At 35.6% G+C, this 17636-nt stretch overlaps 1 protein-coding gene across 1 annotated transcript in view; it reads right to left on the minus strand.

The window, feature by feature from the left end:
- The window catches only part of CORIN (corin, serine peptidase), a 222714-nt gene that overhangs the window by 161716 nt on the left and 43362 nt on the right, over positions 1-17636 (minus strand). Inside the window, exon 2 of the mRNA XM_007496484.3 lies at positions 15493-15637. Coding sequence (XP_007496546.1) covers positions 15493-15637 — 145 coding nt within the window. The remainder of the gene's footprint in view (positions 1-15492; positions 15638-17636) is intronic.

Below are 17636 nucleotides of genomic sequence, written 5' to 3' on the forward strand. Positions count from 1 at the left end.
CCATTATCAAGGACATATATGACTCAAAAAGGAAATGAAGTTTTTCACAAAGCAGGGATGAGAGACAACAGAAGAACAGTATGAATAGCACATCAAGATATCAAAATAATGAGCAGCAAATCTCCAGGAAATTAAATAATTTCTCTGAAGAATTTTTGGAAATATCTAGACAAGAATGAAATAAGAGGAGAAGGTATAGAAGGATTAGAAGGTCTACATCAGGGAAGGGACTGTGCACAGTGATGAAACAATGGATCCACAAAAATCAATTCTATCATATTTCCACACTTTTCTCCCATTTGGCACCTGGGGTCTATTCTTCATGCACAACACTCTCTGTCCCTGACTACCCTTTTATATCTCACCTATTTCTCTCCTGAATTTGAATTTTTTTTCTAATTGTGATGAGAGGCTTCAAGTACCTGCTGGAGTGTTTTCTGCCAAAATCAGAGCAGCCAATAATAAAAGAAAAAATTTCTTCTTCAAAAGGTAGTAGAAAAAAAAGTAGTAGAACTTCTGTCCTGGAAACGGGTAAAATTGTCACCAGGATGAAAATGATGTATGGGGCAGGGGGATGGATTGAAGGAAGAAGGAAGAGGAAAGCACCATTCTACCTTAGAGCAAATTTCAAAAGGTACAGAAGGGATCTCCTGGGCCAAAATTCTATTCTCCCCATTATACAAAGGACTATAAACTCCTTGAAGGCACTGATTGTTTCATCTTTGTCTTTGAATTCCTAGTATCTGGCACATAATGATAGCTGCCTAATAAATGTTGATTGAACAGATTCAGAGACTGTCAGCCCAGGAATAATGTGAAGCTCTCAAGAACAAAATACCCAGAAGAGAGTAGGGAGGAAAACTGTTGTCTAAGGAGATTCATACCAAAGCCAGCTCGATCAGGCTGCTGACATCTAGTTGTTAAATGTTCAATGTGAGCATTTACACCTCTGAAAAAGGCAAACCCTGCAAATCAAGGTTGAAGTTATGGTTTTCTTGACCATCCAGACTTAACGTCATTGAAAAATTATAAATGCAGATTAATCCCAAGTGGTTTCAAGCACATTTTCCCTCCAGAGAACAATTCTTAAAAATGTGCTTACACAATCCTGAAAGAGATTATTGTGCATACCCGAGGATATTACCAATCAACTTGAAATTTTAAGACACACACAGAATATGGAACAGAAGGGGCAAAATGGTCCATGTGAAAATGTGATGTGGTCCTTTAAGAATGGTGCCATGAATACAAAAGCCCAGAATGAGCCATGCTCAGAACTGAAACTAGGCTTGAGGGAAGATAGGGCAATCAGAGTTTTGCTAGCAAGAGATTTAGAAAGAAAGACATGATTTTCTTACCAGCTGACCTCTGGCCCTAGAAGTGGTTGCAAATAATTGAATTACTGTCATCAGATGTAAAAACAAAGTCCGAGAGCACTGAGGACACTTTCTCTTCCCCAAATGACTTGTTTAATGTGCACAGATTTTCCCTCTTCTTGGTCCTAACTTCTAGTCTCTCAGAATACCTCTATTACTATTTTCTCCACTCTTCTGTTATAGTAGATCATCTCAAAAAACATTACTGCTTGTGCCCAAATTCCCCAGGGAAGCTTCTTTGGAGGCAATAGCCTTGCAACCCTGTTTCAAGCTACAGGCAACAAACCCTTCAAGAGTCTAATTCCAAAATTGTAATCCCATCAATTTGGGGAATTAGACATTTGCAAATGAAAAGGAGAGAGTCCTCATCAAGTGTGTAGACCGGTCAGGGTAAGGACAGGTCTTTGCCTAAGCTACTAGCATGGAGCTGGTGTTGTTTCAAAAGGAACACTCCTAGCCACAGATGAAACTATTTCCTCTATTTTCAAAAAAGAGTTATCTTCAGTGACATGTCAAAAACACCTCAACAAGAAGAAATGCCCATAGTAATTGAGGAGGAGAGGTGGTGTCAAAAAAGACTGGACTAGGGGACAGTTGGGTAGCTCAGTGGATTGAGAGCCAGGTCTAGAGACAGGAGGTCCTGGGTTCAAATCTGGCCTCAGACACTTCCCAGCTGTGTGACCCTGGGCAAGTCACCTGACCCCCATTGCCTAGCCCTTACCACTCTTCTGCCTTGGAGCCAATACATAGTATTGACTGTAAGACAGAAGGTAAGGGTTTATTAAAAAAAAAAAAAGACTGGACTAAGGGAAAGCGCCTCTATACAAAGGAGCCTTGACAAACAAGTTTCATTAGTTCCATGGCCAAGCTCATAACTCAATTTGATCATGGGTCAAATTGAATTTTCCCATTAAAATAAATGGAAATTCAATTAATCCAATCTGGCCCCCCAAAACTACATGAATTTTTTGTTTTATATGCTTTTAAATACAAAAATGTACTTTGTAAATAGCAAATAAATATATTTATAGATAATAAGAATGTAAAGAAATAAACTTGCTTATGAAATGTTATTTATCTTCAAGGTCAGGAGAAGATGCTGATGGAGGAGGTTTTCATTTCGTATACTATCACAACATAATTCACACTCTAGACACATAAAGCTACATTTAAATGCAACATTGACCTTCCACACTACTTATGATATGTAACTTTAATGCTAAACTTAATTGCTATTTTTTTACTTTAATTTTCCTCTGAAAGGGGTAGAAATGCAAGGGGTTTTATATAAAAGGTTGGATTGGATTATTTAAGAGTAGGGTCACCAGGAATTTAGTAGAATTCCAAAGAGATTTATTTTAACAATTTATTTATAAAATATGGAAAGAGTGAAAATAAGAAAATCAGAGAGAGGATAGATAGGGTAAGATATCTAGCCTGCACACTAAGTATTTTGCTCTGGCCCCTGGCTCAACACAGGCAGGGTCCGGCCCTGAGCTGAGGACCTGGGGATGCAGGAAGTCTCTCTCAAGAGGGTAGGCCTCTGCTGAGGCTAGTCCCTTCAGAAAATCCAGGAAAGGAGGCAGCTCCTTTCACTCACCATGTGTCAGTCCAAAGGGAGAGATTTAAGAACAGTCACACCAAGTTCAAGGTTTCAGGTCCAGTCAACAGATTCTTCATCAGCTTCCAACTCAAATTTGAAACTCCAAAGAATGAGAGAAGCCCCCAAAGAATGAAGAAGTCCCCTCACAGGAAGTAACAGCTCCTTTTAAAGAGGTTTCTTTGTGTCACTTCCTGTGTCTTCCTCTACTTTATGTGGACCAATTACAGCTAAAGCTTTGCTTAGGACTGAAGAGGGAGCATTCAGTCGATTCTGATTTGTCTCCCACTATCACACACGTGGGTCACAGACCTCCTCCACTTAAAGATTAAATGGGATGTGTACACTTTTGGTGATTAAACCTAAAAATGGGCAGAGGAGTTAATTTAAGAGTTGTATGATCATGGGCAAATCACTTCACCCGGTTTGCCTCAGTTTCCTCATCTATAAAATGAGCTAGAGAAGGAAATTCTTCAATATCTTTAAAAACTAAAAACTAAAAACTTCAATATCTTTATCAAGAAAACCCCAAATGGGGTCATGAAGAACCAGAAATGAAAGAAAAAAGTAAACAGAAAAAAATGTAGTAGAACATGAGAGGTGCCCACTACTCAGGACAATAGGAGTCTGAGGATGAACATTAATGGTTCAACATTACCATGGAAGGAGTTCTCCAGAGATTTCTCCTTGGCTCTTTGCTTTCTGATTAACAACTAGGGGATTTTCATATGAATTCCTGGAAAGCTAAGTAGGAGGGATAGCTAATATAGTGGTTAGCAATGTCATGATGCAAAAGATCTTAACAGAAAATTGGCCAAATGTGAGATAAAAGATGACCAAGGGCAGCTGGGTGGCTCAGTGGATGGAGAACCAGCCCAGAGATGGGAGCTCATGGGTTCATATACGACCTCAGACATTTCCTAGCTGTGTGACCCTGTGCAAGTCACTTAACCCCCATTGCCTAGCCCTTACCACTCTTCTTCCCTGGAACCAATACACAGTATTGATTCCAAGACGGAAGGTAAGGATTTTTAAAAGGAAAAAAAAAAGATGACCAAATGTAAACTCCTGTACTTGGTTTAAAAAAATATACTATACAAGAACAAGTCTGAGGAAGCATGGCAACTAACAGGTCATGTGAAAATTATCTGTGGATTAGTAGACTACAAGCTTTAAATGAGCCAACAATGTGGTATGGTAGCCAAGAAAACTAAAGTAATTAATATTATACTGCAGTTAAAAACAAAACAAAACATAGTAACCCTGACCCTGTTGTACTCTACCCTGGTCAAACCATGCCTAGAGCATTGTGCCCAGTTCTGAATGCCACCTTTTTTTGAATGCCACATTTTAAAAGACATAATGAAGAACTTGAAGATATCTAGAGGAAGACAACCAAGACAATGGAAGACCTTTTGAGTTGAAGCCATTTGAGAACTGGTGGAAGAAATATAAAAAGTTTAGCCTCAAAAATATACTTAGAAGGTACATATATAATAGTTATCTTTATGTACTTGAAAGACTTCAGAGTCAGGTTGAAGATACAATAGACCTATTCTGATTAGACTCCGAAAGAAAGAATTGGGCAAGTAAAGAGGGGTGTTGAAGAGGAAAGATACCTTAAATTGATGCTACCCCAAAATAGAAAAAGCCTTAGGAAGACGAGGGTCCCAATGCTTTTGAAGTCTTCAAACAAAAATGAGATGACCACTTCCCAGGTATGTTGTCTAGAGGATTCAGATTCAAGTAAACATTAAATTAATATAGTCCAAGATCCCTTCCAAAACTGAGATTCCACAATTCAATGGATCACAGCAATGGAATGTATAAGATAACAGCATTTGTATAAAATATAAAAAATAAAATTATAACCTGCCAAGAATAATACAAATTCCAACTAAGGTGCTAACTAAAATTTAAAAATTAGATTCTCAATTTTTGACCTAAGAGATGCTATTGACTGTCAAATAGGTCAGATTTTCTCAAGGCATCAATCAAATAAAAACAAAAATAGCCTGTTCCTCTAAAATATTTCAATTATTCTTAAGCCTTATACTAGTTTGATCTTTAGAAAGAAGTACTTTATAAAGTTTTTAGTTCAATATAAATTTTATTCAGAAGCTTTAAAAATTGAAAACAGACTTTGTTTTTAGAATCTAGTATTCTGCAGTTCAATAAGCCACTAAAAATAAATTAATGTAATATTGATCCATCTATTGCAGCTCCCCAGTGGAATTTTATTCTAAAAATGCATACATGCAATGCTTCTAATTGGACATCACTTGGCTAAACAATCTCACATAACTTTAAAAATAAAGGAAACTAAAATAAAAAGTGTAATATTGGTCTGTGGAAAAAATGTTACTATGTATGTTTGACGTTTGCAAAACATTATCTAGAAATCAAAATAGAAAAGCAGCTGCTTCCAGCTAGTGAAGGTCAACAGATTCATATGGTATAGGATTCTAAATAAAACTCTGGCCAGTCACAATGAAAAGTTAGTTAACAAAATCCCCAAATTTCCCTGAATATTTAAATGTGACATGTACAGCAAAGGGACTATATTAACTTCTGTTTTGTTTTCAAATGATCTGAAATGTATCTAGAAGTGGCCTAAATACATGAAACTTTTTTGCATAAAGAAGGGCAACTGGAGATCAATTTAATATAGTTCCTGTCTCTGAAATTTTGTCTTCCTTCTGGGCTCAGCTCAGGGGACCACCTACCTGGTGAAGGTTCCCTTATCTTTCCCCACCACCCCAGGGACCTTTACTTTTTGTTTATCCTATAAATAAAAACCAGCCCAAGCAAGGCCTTCCCCAACACATGCCCTATTTTGTTCCCGCTATTCCCCTCATCAAGATTTGCGGTGGCCTGGTCTTTATTCATTTATTTGTTGTGTTTGTTATATTTTTATTATTTATTATATTATGTGTAATAATATTATATCATATTTATGTATAACATCATACATAAATATAATATCATAATATACTTATTTTATTTAATTAATTTTAGCCAGTGAAAACCTGATTGAGGTAGTTTATGTTCTTCTAACCAAAGTTTGCTAGAGGAAGATGGGTTTCACAAACCAGATAACCTTCTATTTCTTAAGTGCCAGAGAAGTGCAGAGCAGCCATTTTTCCTACCTGCAGGGATTTGTCTGAGAAGTAGCACTTCCTCTCTCAACAATGAAATAATGGGGGAGAAGTGAGAACTCTAAGACTCCTCATTAAAATATCTAAGAGTTGAGACTGCTAAAGAAGGTTTAAAATGATGTACTGTCAGGCCAATCAGAAGGAAAATAAATCTAGGTATATACTACTCTAGGTCTCTGGCAAAAATGGTGGCAAGCCATTGATAGTAATAGATTGAGTACTCTGTGACAGAGGCCAGCACTGAAGAAAAAAGTGCCAGGCTGAAGAGTGTGTGAAACTGATCACCTCGATGCGGGGAGGGGCCCCAAGGATTTGCAATCTTGAGGAGAAGACTCTGGCTGATGGAGGAGTTGGTCTCTCAGTCTTGAGAATCCAAAGAGAGAAGGTGGAAAAAGACTTTCTTCTGAGGGTTATCCACCTTTCCTACTGGTGACTAGAAATCTTTCCCACAACATTTCCCAGTTGAAAAGACTATTGAAGAGGAAACCTGAGAAAGACATTTTAAATCTCTGTCCAACTTTACTTCAGCTCCTGTTGCCCTGAGTCTGAACTGTGACCAAGGGGCCAAACCCAGGGTGAGTCAACCTGAATTTCTCCCAGGGGGCTCAGGCTGCCAAAGCCTGAGTTCTGCCCCCCAAACTCAAGGAGGGAGGAAAAGGGGTTTTAGATAGAGACAAGGACCCCTTTTCCCCACTTTCCTCTCCCATTCTTTCCTTGATGGTTTTCCTTTATATTATCCTGATTGAGTTAAGTTAACATCAAAAAGTTATCTGTTCCCCAAGCTGTGAACAAGTGTGAGTGAACAGATAAAGGGGAGACCCTTTGGTCTCGAGTAGTGAAGGAGGGACAAGAGGGACAAAAGTGAATCTGGGAGAGCAGCCTTAACTTCAAAGCCCCTCTCCTCTCTTTGAGACAACTCATTACATCTGCTATCTCCCCTGAACCCTGGTTTGAGAAGGGGAGTCTCCACTCTCTTTCCCCCTCTCTATATTGAAATACTGAACCCCTCTGTTACAAATGATCCACCCCTCAAATACAACCCCTATTAATAAATGACATTATACTCAGAGAAATGACTTCATTTTATTTATGGGTTAAATATTCTGACTGCTGCAATGACAAATACTTTTGCTGAATTTTATTTCTTCCACATTTGTTTCATACACTCTTCTTTATACTTCCTAATTTTAAAAATTTTTTAGGAAAAAAAATTTTAGATAAAATATTTCCTATGTTTTATATAATAAGTGTTATGAAGTACTTAATATAAATAAATATTCATCTCTATCAGAACTTTTAGCAAACACATCTACTCATCAGGCTACATTCTTCATTGAGACATTCATAAAGGAATTTCTTTTGTTGAAGACCTGAGTTGAGCATCAAAGCCCTCAAAAGTATCATTTAATCAAATAAAGACAAAGTCTAGAGGCCATCAAACCCAGAATTTTTTTAGTGTGGAGCCAGAGAACCAAGAGTATCTAAAGAGATGATCCAGAGAAAGGGATCAGAACCAGAACTAGGCTGCAAAGACATGAAAGATATAGTCACAAGCAGAAATACAAAATCACTCTCTAGTAGTGTCAGTTGCAACTAAGTACCACTCAAGATTTCAATGGCCACTCTGTTGTTCTTTCTTCATTTTTAGAAAAAGACTAATGACATCACAGGATGATGTCTTGACTTGCAAATGAATTGGATTTCATTGAGACAGAGTTGCACAAAGTCAGTCCCATGTTCTCTCTTTCAGAGTTAGGATGACTGGTGATGCCCCAGGATGCAGTAGATGACCTGGACATCGCTGATGTCTGGCTGAACTCTAACCACTGGAGCAAATTGTTCTCGTCTGCCTATTCCACTGGAGAAGTCTTCACATGCTTGGAAGAGATATTCCATTAACTCACCAATGGTTCTGAAGCTTATTGATTACCTTCAACCTGGTTTAGCCCCTCTGCTGAGACAGTTTTACTAGGGTGTGACTGCTGCTCAATGGACAGCTTCTTGGAACTACAGGTGAGTGTTGGGTAAAAAGTGGGCACGAAGGGATGAGGAGCCCTGAAAAGTGTTCACAAGCCCTCTCCCTAGAGATGCTAGTTCTCCTAGAATGTGTCATAAACCCCTGTAAAATGGTCAGTTTATACCACCAAAAGATCCTAAGTTTCTTTCAGGTGTTAGCAGTTTTCAGTCCCGACTTTGGGAATGGGCAGGCACAGATAAGTTGGGATTTTCATCAGTAGAAGGAAAATTTCAAATCAACAGGATCACAGATCTTTTATGAATATTTGATTTTTCCAGATGAGGAAACAGGATCAGAAAAATCAAGTAAACTGTCCAGTCAGACAATAAGTAGGATTCCCATGCAGACCTTCTGACTCCATGCCTACAGTTCAATCTACCCTGCCTTGCATAGGACTTTGTAAATAGTAATCACTTGAATTGAAAGAAACATTCTTTATTCATTCATTGAACAACCATTTATTTACCATCTACTGTGTGCTTCAGCTCTGTGCTTAAGCAGGTAAGAGGCTTTTAAAACCTGCTTTTACAACTTGAATTCAATAAACAGTTTGTTTTTTAACCAACTATTCACAGTTGGTCTTTCATCATAGCTTTCATAAAAGCATCAAAATTAGAACACAAGAAAAGAATAAAACACCCTCTCCTCCATGAACTGTATCCATGCTGTGCAATATTAGCACAAAGGCAGAGTGCTTATTCTTTTACTATCCCCACTTTTTAACACTCTCTTTTTTAAATCGTGAAAAACAAGTCAAAAGTATTTTGGGTAATAATTAAACAAGACCATACTACTAGTAGGAAAAAAAAAGTTTCTAATTACTTTGGCTAGCAGCCAGATTCTCAAAGCTTTGTCACTATTTCATGCAGAAAAGTACTATATTTTGTATTTATAAAATACTAGGAACATTATTTGTAAAAAAGGAAATTGGTAAGGGAAGTTGTCTTTTTAATGAATAGTCATGTCTAGTTAACAAAAAACCCTCTTATCCCCTAGCTTTAATTTCTTGTTTAAAAAAAACTAGTCTTTGACTCGGTCTCCAACTACTAATCCAACACATTTTTTAAAAGTCAGGTACTGGATAAAACAATTTCCAAAGATGTGCAATGAAATACAAATGTGATTTAGTTATTTAAAAAGTTAGGATGTGACTTCCTCACAGTGGCAGGCACTACTATAAATTTCTATCTGGTAGGAAAAATACTCCAATCAGATAAATGAATTGCCTATGTTATTTTTAATCAGATCACAAAAATAAATGCCTTATTTAAAACGATGTTTGCTGAAATTTCATTACAAGTGTTAATAGTGTTTTTGTTGAATGTGATATATTTAAATTTAGGTTTAGTGACTAGAATATTTTTTATAAAATTGTTATCTATTAATCAAAAATGTTCCTATGATGTAACTAAACAAAAACTTTTCATATTAAAAGGCTTGCAATTCAAATGCTACAATGAGGTAAGAAATAAAAATCCTTCCAACAAAGGGAAATTACAAATCAATGTTATAATAGTTCCATAGTTTAAGATGAGGTGATTACAAAATTTAAATATGAATAATACCTTTTAATTCTGAAATGTTTCAATAGTACCAGAAACTTCTAGTTTAAAAGTTAGTATTGAAAATAAACAGAATTCTTTGGAACAATTAAGCAGTGATGTGGTCTAGTGGGTAGAGTAATCAGCCTAGAATCAGGAAAACCTAGTACAAATCCAGCCTAAACTGCTACCTAGCTATATGAACATAAGCAAGGCTCTGTCTCTGCCTTAGTTCCTTTGACTGTAAAATGGGAATAAAAATATCACCTAACTCCCCAGGGTTGTTGTGAAGATGAAGTGAAATAATACTTATAAAGCCCTTAGCATAGTGCTTGGCCCAGAGAAGTCACTTAATAAATGTTTGAATTTTACTTACATTTGACTAAATTTATTAATTCCTTATAGTAAAAGAAGATATTGATAGCCCACAAAAGTAATGTAACTTCTAAAAGAGCCTAATTCCCTACTCTCCAGGAGTAACCTTAACACTTAGTTTGAGATCACTGTAATGCCAACAGGTTATTTAACTTTTAAAATACCATTCTTATCAAAACTATTTCCCTACCATGTTCCAATTCTAGAATTCAGAATAATTTAAAGGTTTTTTAGAATACAAGCAACCCTGCATTAAAATGAAGCTAAAATTAAGATGATAAAACCAATTAACATTTCTAAAATGTATTCAAATTTGCACATTCTTCAATGGGTTTTTTAGAGTACCCTCTTCTTCTTGAACTTATTTAATTTTCCTGCCATGACATTAAAATGAGCATAATAACTATAGAGCACCCAAGATATTATTTTATTTTGGAATGTTTGATTCGTTGGGGATTCCCCCATCCCTCCCCCCAAATAAAGATCAAATCCTTGAGGATTAGCAAGAGGAATATTTCAACCCATCCTAAAATAAATTTATATTTATGTTACATGATTCTTCAAGTAACTATGAATGCAATGGGCTGCATGAGATGGAAATTGTTCTACAGTAACAAGCAAGTACATGATTTGAAAAATTTTAAAATAGCTACTACTCCAAAGGACTTAATGATATATGATAAAGTATTTAATTGCAGACCTATTAAATGAATTTAGTGCTTCCCAGTTCTAAATCACTCCTCAGGTCTAAGTTTAGGGCTTATGGAGACACAATAAACCCTCTTAGCCAATTATATTGCTATTTAGCATAATTATCTCCACTAATAATAAATTCACAAGTTACAAAGATTTCCCACTGCAGATCAGAGGAACAATTGGGGCAAGAACTCAATTACTCATTTCTGACTTTCAATTCCTGAATCACATTGTGACTCTAAATTTTTATTTATAAAATCTCCCCAGGATGGCCCAATGAAATATTCTATACCTCAAGAAATAGAAGAAAAATAAAAATGCTTCCACAAATGTGCAAATATAGATATGAACTTCCCCTGTATTTCTGGGAATATACATTATTTTCTACCTTGAAAGGACATATATATGATCTTATAAATGAGCATGGGCATATATACATATGAATCTAACCCCTTAGGGGCAAGGGAGCTCCCTACTCATATTCTAGTTTTCCCCAGATTTAGAAAGAGATTAAAGGATCATGGGAGATAGATGCCACACTAGCCAAGGGAAACCCCAGAACTTTGGAGTCTAACATTGGAGTATGGGAGGGGAAAACAGTGTGGACCAAAAGCTCCAAAGAGCAGGTGGAAATACCTACTACCCTAAAATAAATATAATCACCAGTAACTGAAACTTCACCTGGTTTTCAGACCCACTTAAGGAGTCATTCACCTGGACACATTTTTTTTTCCTGAGTATTGCTGCTACTTGGACCTAGGCAAATTTATCTTCTTTCCATTTCCTTTCTTTTCGCTGTCTCATCTCTGCCTGATATTCTGGCATCACTTAGCCCAATATCCTGTTCTCTTTAAATTGTGCTTTTTTACTGTATGCATTTCTGATCATGGGTTTTGTTTCTGACTTTTCTTGCATTCTGGTAATTGTTTGCTATAAAGGAACAGGGAAGGAGGAAAGGAACCTATATCCCAACAACTCTAGACTTAACTCATTCTCTCACTTTCTCTTGTTTTTCTCATCACAGATAGGCTTTTCACATCTATACATGTTTCTGTTCTTTCTATAAACTTTACTAAAAATTAGCACAAATTAGTATTCCTTTATTTTCAAAGTAAGTAGAGAAATGTTAAGCTAACAATTTTATTTTTTAATTTAAGATAAATTTAACATTAAATTTAAAATAAATTAACATAAAACACTGGGATCTCTGCACTGACCATTGGGAAAGGTCAAGATTAAATAGGAAGCATTTATATCAGAATGTTGTCCTCATGTTAAGTGAATGGATCTGGAAGAGCCTACAGATGTCACCTAATTCAACTTTATTTACAAATGCAGAAACTGAAACCAAAGGCACTTAACTGTCTTGCCCAAAACCTTCCAGGTAATGGCACTGCCAGCATAAGAGTAAGATTGTAGAAGTAGGATAAAAACAGGTTATTTAGGACTTTGAATATCAGAGTGAAGAAGTTGGCCTTTAGATCCACTGAGTAACATGGAGCTTTTGGAAACTTTTAAGCAAAAAAAAAAAAAGTGCTTAGTTTGGTATATTAGGAAGTTTAATATAACTGTATTTTCGATGAATCATGTAACCATGGAAAAATATTCCCAAATTAATTAATTAAATAAAAAAATTTATTTAAAAATAATAAAGTCTCACCTTCAAGAAAAAAACAAACAAATAAATGAATGAATAAATATTTGTTGTCAGTGGGAAAAAAATAACTGTATTTTCAGGATCATATCTCAGTAATGCTACAAAAGCCAGAGAGCATTTTTGGAAGTAATCTAAAAACAGATAGATTGTGAATGATTTGACTATGTAAAAAGATACTTTTTTTTAAAGTTATGAAACCCCATGTAATCTCTGCTTTAAAATCACTTTAAGTCAATGGTTCTAAAATATTATGGAAAATAGAGTTACAAGGGCCTCTTTCAGAGTTCAACCAAAACTAATTCGAGAATAAACTGAGATTTCTGTAATTCTAAAATCTATAGGAGGCAAACTAGAAGCTCCAGTCTGCCAGGGAGTTACTAGGGGAAACATTTAAATTCAAGTGGCATCTTGTTCAACTAGCAACTAGAAAGTTGTCTAGGAGGTGGAATGTTTCTCTCTTATTTGAGAGAAATTAGAACTTGTGATTGTTGCATTGGGAAGCTCATATTGAGAAATAAGGATGCCCTATGCTGTCAGTCTACAAGTGTCTCTTCTTTCTCTGATATATGGAAGGGGAGAAATCAAGTGGGAGAGGCAATAGCAAGGCTTCCTTTTTAATAAAGAGACTATAATGGCAAACACAGACCATTTCTTTACTTAAAGGGAAAATCTAGAAAATGAATTTGTAATCAAAAAGCATAGTTAGCTAGTATGATTAAAAAGAGAGAAAAGACCAACTTGTTTTTTTATCAACAAGTTAAAGATAACTCAAAATAATTAAAATTCCATGAGAAATTATTTTGTCTAAGTATATGCCAACAAAACTGATAACTTAGATAAAATGAATGGTTATAAAAAAGAAAGAACAAGTCATAAATGAATGCCCAAATTTTAAAATTCCCAGGAGGAGATAAGTGTATTATAATGAACATACACGTGAATTATAACAAATATTCCAAGAACAATTAGCTACAGTATTACATAAACTTAGCAGAAAAAGGAAAAAAGGGAAAACGAGATGATTCAGTGAATAGAAAGCCAGTCCTGGGTTCAAAGATGATCTCAGACACTTCCTACCTATGTGACCAAGAGCAAGTCATTTAAGTCTTCATCTTAACTGTTCTTCTGCCTTGGAACTAATATTTATTATCAAATCTAAAGCAAAAGGTAAGGGTTTTTAAAAAGGAAAGAAAAAATGAGAAAAGAAGGGATACTTAAAAAACCCATTCTACAATGCAAAAAAAAAACAACAACACACTTTTAAAAACTAAACAAGGAAGAAACAAAAGAAAGAAAATTCAACTCCTATAAATTTTTTTCTGTTTTGGTAGTCTGGTAAAACCTATACACTCTTTCCCAAGTAACATGTTTAAGTAATTGAAAGAAATGCAAAATTTCTGTTTAAAATTAGTAAAAATTAGATGTGATTTTCCCACTCAAGTTCATGGGCCTCTTGTAATTTGTCTCTAGGCCTCTTGAGGGTCTAAATACCCAAGATTAAGAATCCTTGATGTACACCAATATTATTATTAAACATTTAAGCAAAAATAAATTATGTAAAACATAAAAAAGAAGATACAACATATTGGAAATATCAGGAATTCATACTTGACTCAATAAATGGAAAACTAGAAGACTAAATCATATTAATAAAAGAATTTAATCCATGTTATTTTAATAATAGATGTTTTAAACTCTCTGGACAAAATCTAACAATAATTTCTACTTTTAAAATAGCAACCTAGAAAGCATAAAAATAAGCCTTTCCTTAATATATATATATATATAGTAAGCAATATCTACCAAAAATCAAGAGCCAACATAATATATGATGAAGAAAATTTAGAGGCTTTCCCATTAAGATTAAAGGTAAAACAAAAATGTTCAGAATTTTCAAACAAATAAATTCAAAGCAAAATGTATTTGGGGGAAATTGTTCTATCTTATACTAACATCATAGTCTAAAGAAAATTGAACTGAATATAAACAAATGTACTTTTGATATATTTGACATATGAATGTAGGTAGTAGACTTACATGCTAGGTGTTAACTAATATTTTCTACACTATCATTACATTTTTCAGTAGAAAATCTAATAAAAACATGCACATGGATATTAAAAAGCATCCAGATTATTTTCTTTAATTTCCTCTATCTCAATTAAAAATTAACTCTAATATAAATATTTAAGAGAAAAATTCATTTTCAATTTCAATGTTTCCATTTAGAAACTACCAAATGCTCCTATAAACATATAAATGAAAATTAAGATCTAGGCTTCTATAATTTTTCTGTCAAGTTCAAGAGATTATGTTGTTGTTTTTTTATTCAAATACAATAAATCAGCATCTATTTGAACTGTTATAACTATTATGACCTTCGGGAAATGAAAAAAAGAAGGCATGGCTATTGTCTTCAAGTTTGTAATACAGGTGAATAGATACACCACATAAGTGAAGTGACAGACCATTTCAAAACTAACTTATCAAATAAAGATGGTAGACACTGAATGACTTCTGTGAAGTGAGGGACATGTAATAAAAATGTCATGAATGAGAGAAAATTTTCTGGGTGAAATGGAGTTTTGATCTAGTCTTTGAAGGAGAAGAGGGAAAGCAGGCAAAGATATAGAATGGCTAGGCAGCTGGCATTCAGAAAGCACTTAGAACTCAAATAGTCCAAGCAGCCTCATTTTGCAAGTGAAATGCCTGGACTGTGGTCATCCAGCAAATGAGGGCAAGAACCCTAGTCTTTAAGAGCTCCTAAGTTCCTTTCTAGCTCTAAATTTATGCTCCTTGGAGTCTGATAACCCATTCAGTATTTTTTCCATTTCAATATGGTACCTCTAAAAGAAGGGGGAAGAGCATTTTAGATGGAAGGATGCTGTACATAAATTCAAAGCAAGTCAGTTACAAGATATGGCAAGAAGATTGACTTTACTCAGACAAAAAAAAAGTATACAGGAGCACAATGAACAAAGTTTTCAATAAGGCTAAGAAATGAAATCTCTTGCAGAATTTTTCTAACTTAGCTTGGTGCATGTATTTGTCTTTGACATTCATAATACTCACCTACAAAAGTAAGCAGAATCACCAATAGGAGGATGAGAGCACAGATACACGGAATTAAGATCAGCAACAAAAGACGAAGGTATTTGGCTGATGCCAGCTTCTGTGAACAGCTGCCCCCCATGCTACCTTCATCAGCTACCAAGACCTAAAACAAAACAGAACAAAAAACAGAGCTTTAATATTCTGAGGCAATTCAACAAGTTGTATTTGATCTTTTAAATTAATATTGTCTGTCGGCATGAACTAGATCATGAGATTTAGAGGGAGAAAGAACCTTAAAGCTTCTCAAGGCTATGGGCTCCATCTGAGCCCAGTGATATGGTTTTTAATATTCTGAAAACTGTGTGTCAATATAAGTCAGCGGTTCTCAACCTCTCAATTTGTAGCAATGAGAATACATAATGCATATCAGGTATTTACATTCCAAATCATAGCTGTAGCAAAATTACAATTTTGAAGTAGCCACCAAAATAATTTTTTGGTTTGGGGTCACCGCAACATGAGGACCTGTATTGAGGGGTCACGGCATTAGAAAGGTTGAGAACCACTGATATAAGTGGTTTCATTTTGCAGGTGTGGAAACTGAAGTATGATTTGCCAAGAAATGGAAGAGAAAAGATTCAAACCCAGGTCCTCTAAAAAGTAGATAAATTAACAGCCTTTATTAAATTCTGTTTGTGCCCGGCACTATGCTAAGTGCTGAAGACAAAAAAAGATGAAAAAAAATAGACTTTGCCCTGAAAGAGCTCACATTCTATTGGGGTTAATATTTACATACATGTAGATAAACATATAAGTTAGATAGACATGTATGCACACATACACACATATAGGCACACACAGACACAATACTGCTAACCAAGTGATTCTGCCAGGTGTGGCCAAATGAGCTGTCATTCATCCACAGAAGCAGAGACCAAGTGGGCATGTTCACAGAACTCAGTCTGCTACTTAGCCTTTTGAGGATTTGAGTTTTCATTACTGCCCTCTCCCTTTCAGAAATGGGATCTCTCCTTTCAAACCCAAAAGGGATTTTCAGGGCAAAAAGGAAACAGACATCCTCCCTATTTAACCCACCTGGGCCAGGTAGATTTGTTCCCAAAGATTGCTCTCTTGCCCTACCAAATAAATTGTCAACTCTCAACATTTGGCATCTTAAACACCCTGCGATGTTCATTTGGATTTTACCACGAGAAACCTTAATACTTTAAATCTATCTCTCAAAACAGAGTTTTGCTCCTCCTCCAACCCCAATCTCACTGTAAACATTAAAATTCAGAGAATTGGCACAGATTCTAATGACCACCTCGATTTTAAGAGGCATAAATGGAGAAAAAAAACATTAAATACTATAAACGAACAGAAAAAGCAGTTTTAAAAATAGCCATACTTTCTTGCCACAAAGGAAAAATGGGATTAGGAATAGCATAACTGAACTCCTTTCCATCCAACTGTCCATTAGGGAATGAGTAAAGCAAGGGAATGAAGGACATAAGAGGCAAGATAACCTCCAGGAAATAGGAAAGCTTGAGGCTTTCACTCTTTGCATATCCCCATCTCTCCTTTGCTTGGCTTTTTTCTCTATACACTAGCACCCTTTAGGGTCAGAGCCAAACAAACAAACAAAAAAAACTGTCATATCTCCAACTCCCTATTGTGAATTTTAAAAATCTCCATCTTGCTTGTTCTAGCACCCAAAATTGTGCACACCCAACACTACACGGGCATGTGCTAGTCAATGACAAATCAGAAATAACTAACTGCCCACCTGGGCTGTCCTAAGACAAGCTTGAGCCACCATTGGCACTTGTGAGGCACAGGAAGAAACGGAGAGAGCAGCCTCTGGAATTCGCTCACTTCCTGTGGACAGAGCTAGATGCCAGTTCGTGTTAGGAGCTTGAACAGGGAGGAGGCCTGCAGTTTCAGGAAATTGTGCTTTGGTTTGGGTATGTAGTAATCATTGCTAGCCCCACTTCTGTCCTGTCTCAATATTTCTTAGGCTATTCACACATACTCAAAGAAAACAATAGAGTTTCAACAAGCCAGATTTCTGCATTCCCAATTTAGAACTTTAGGCTTGATATTGGAAAAGTTTGCAGGCCATTAGAGTTGTTCAAAAGTAGAATGTTTCCTTCAAAAGGTGG

Source organism: Monodelphis domestica, chromosome 6, assembly GCF_027887165.1.
Source record: "Monodelphis domestica isolate mMonDom1 chromosome 6, mMonDom1.pri, whole genome shotgun sequence".
Lineage (NCBI taxonomy): Eukaryota > Metazoa > Chordata > Mammalia > Didelphimorphia > Didelphidae > Monodelphis > Monodelphis domestica.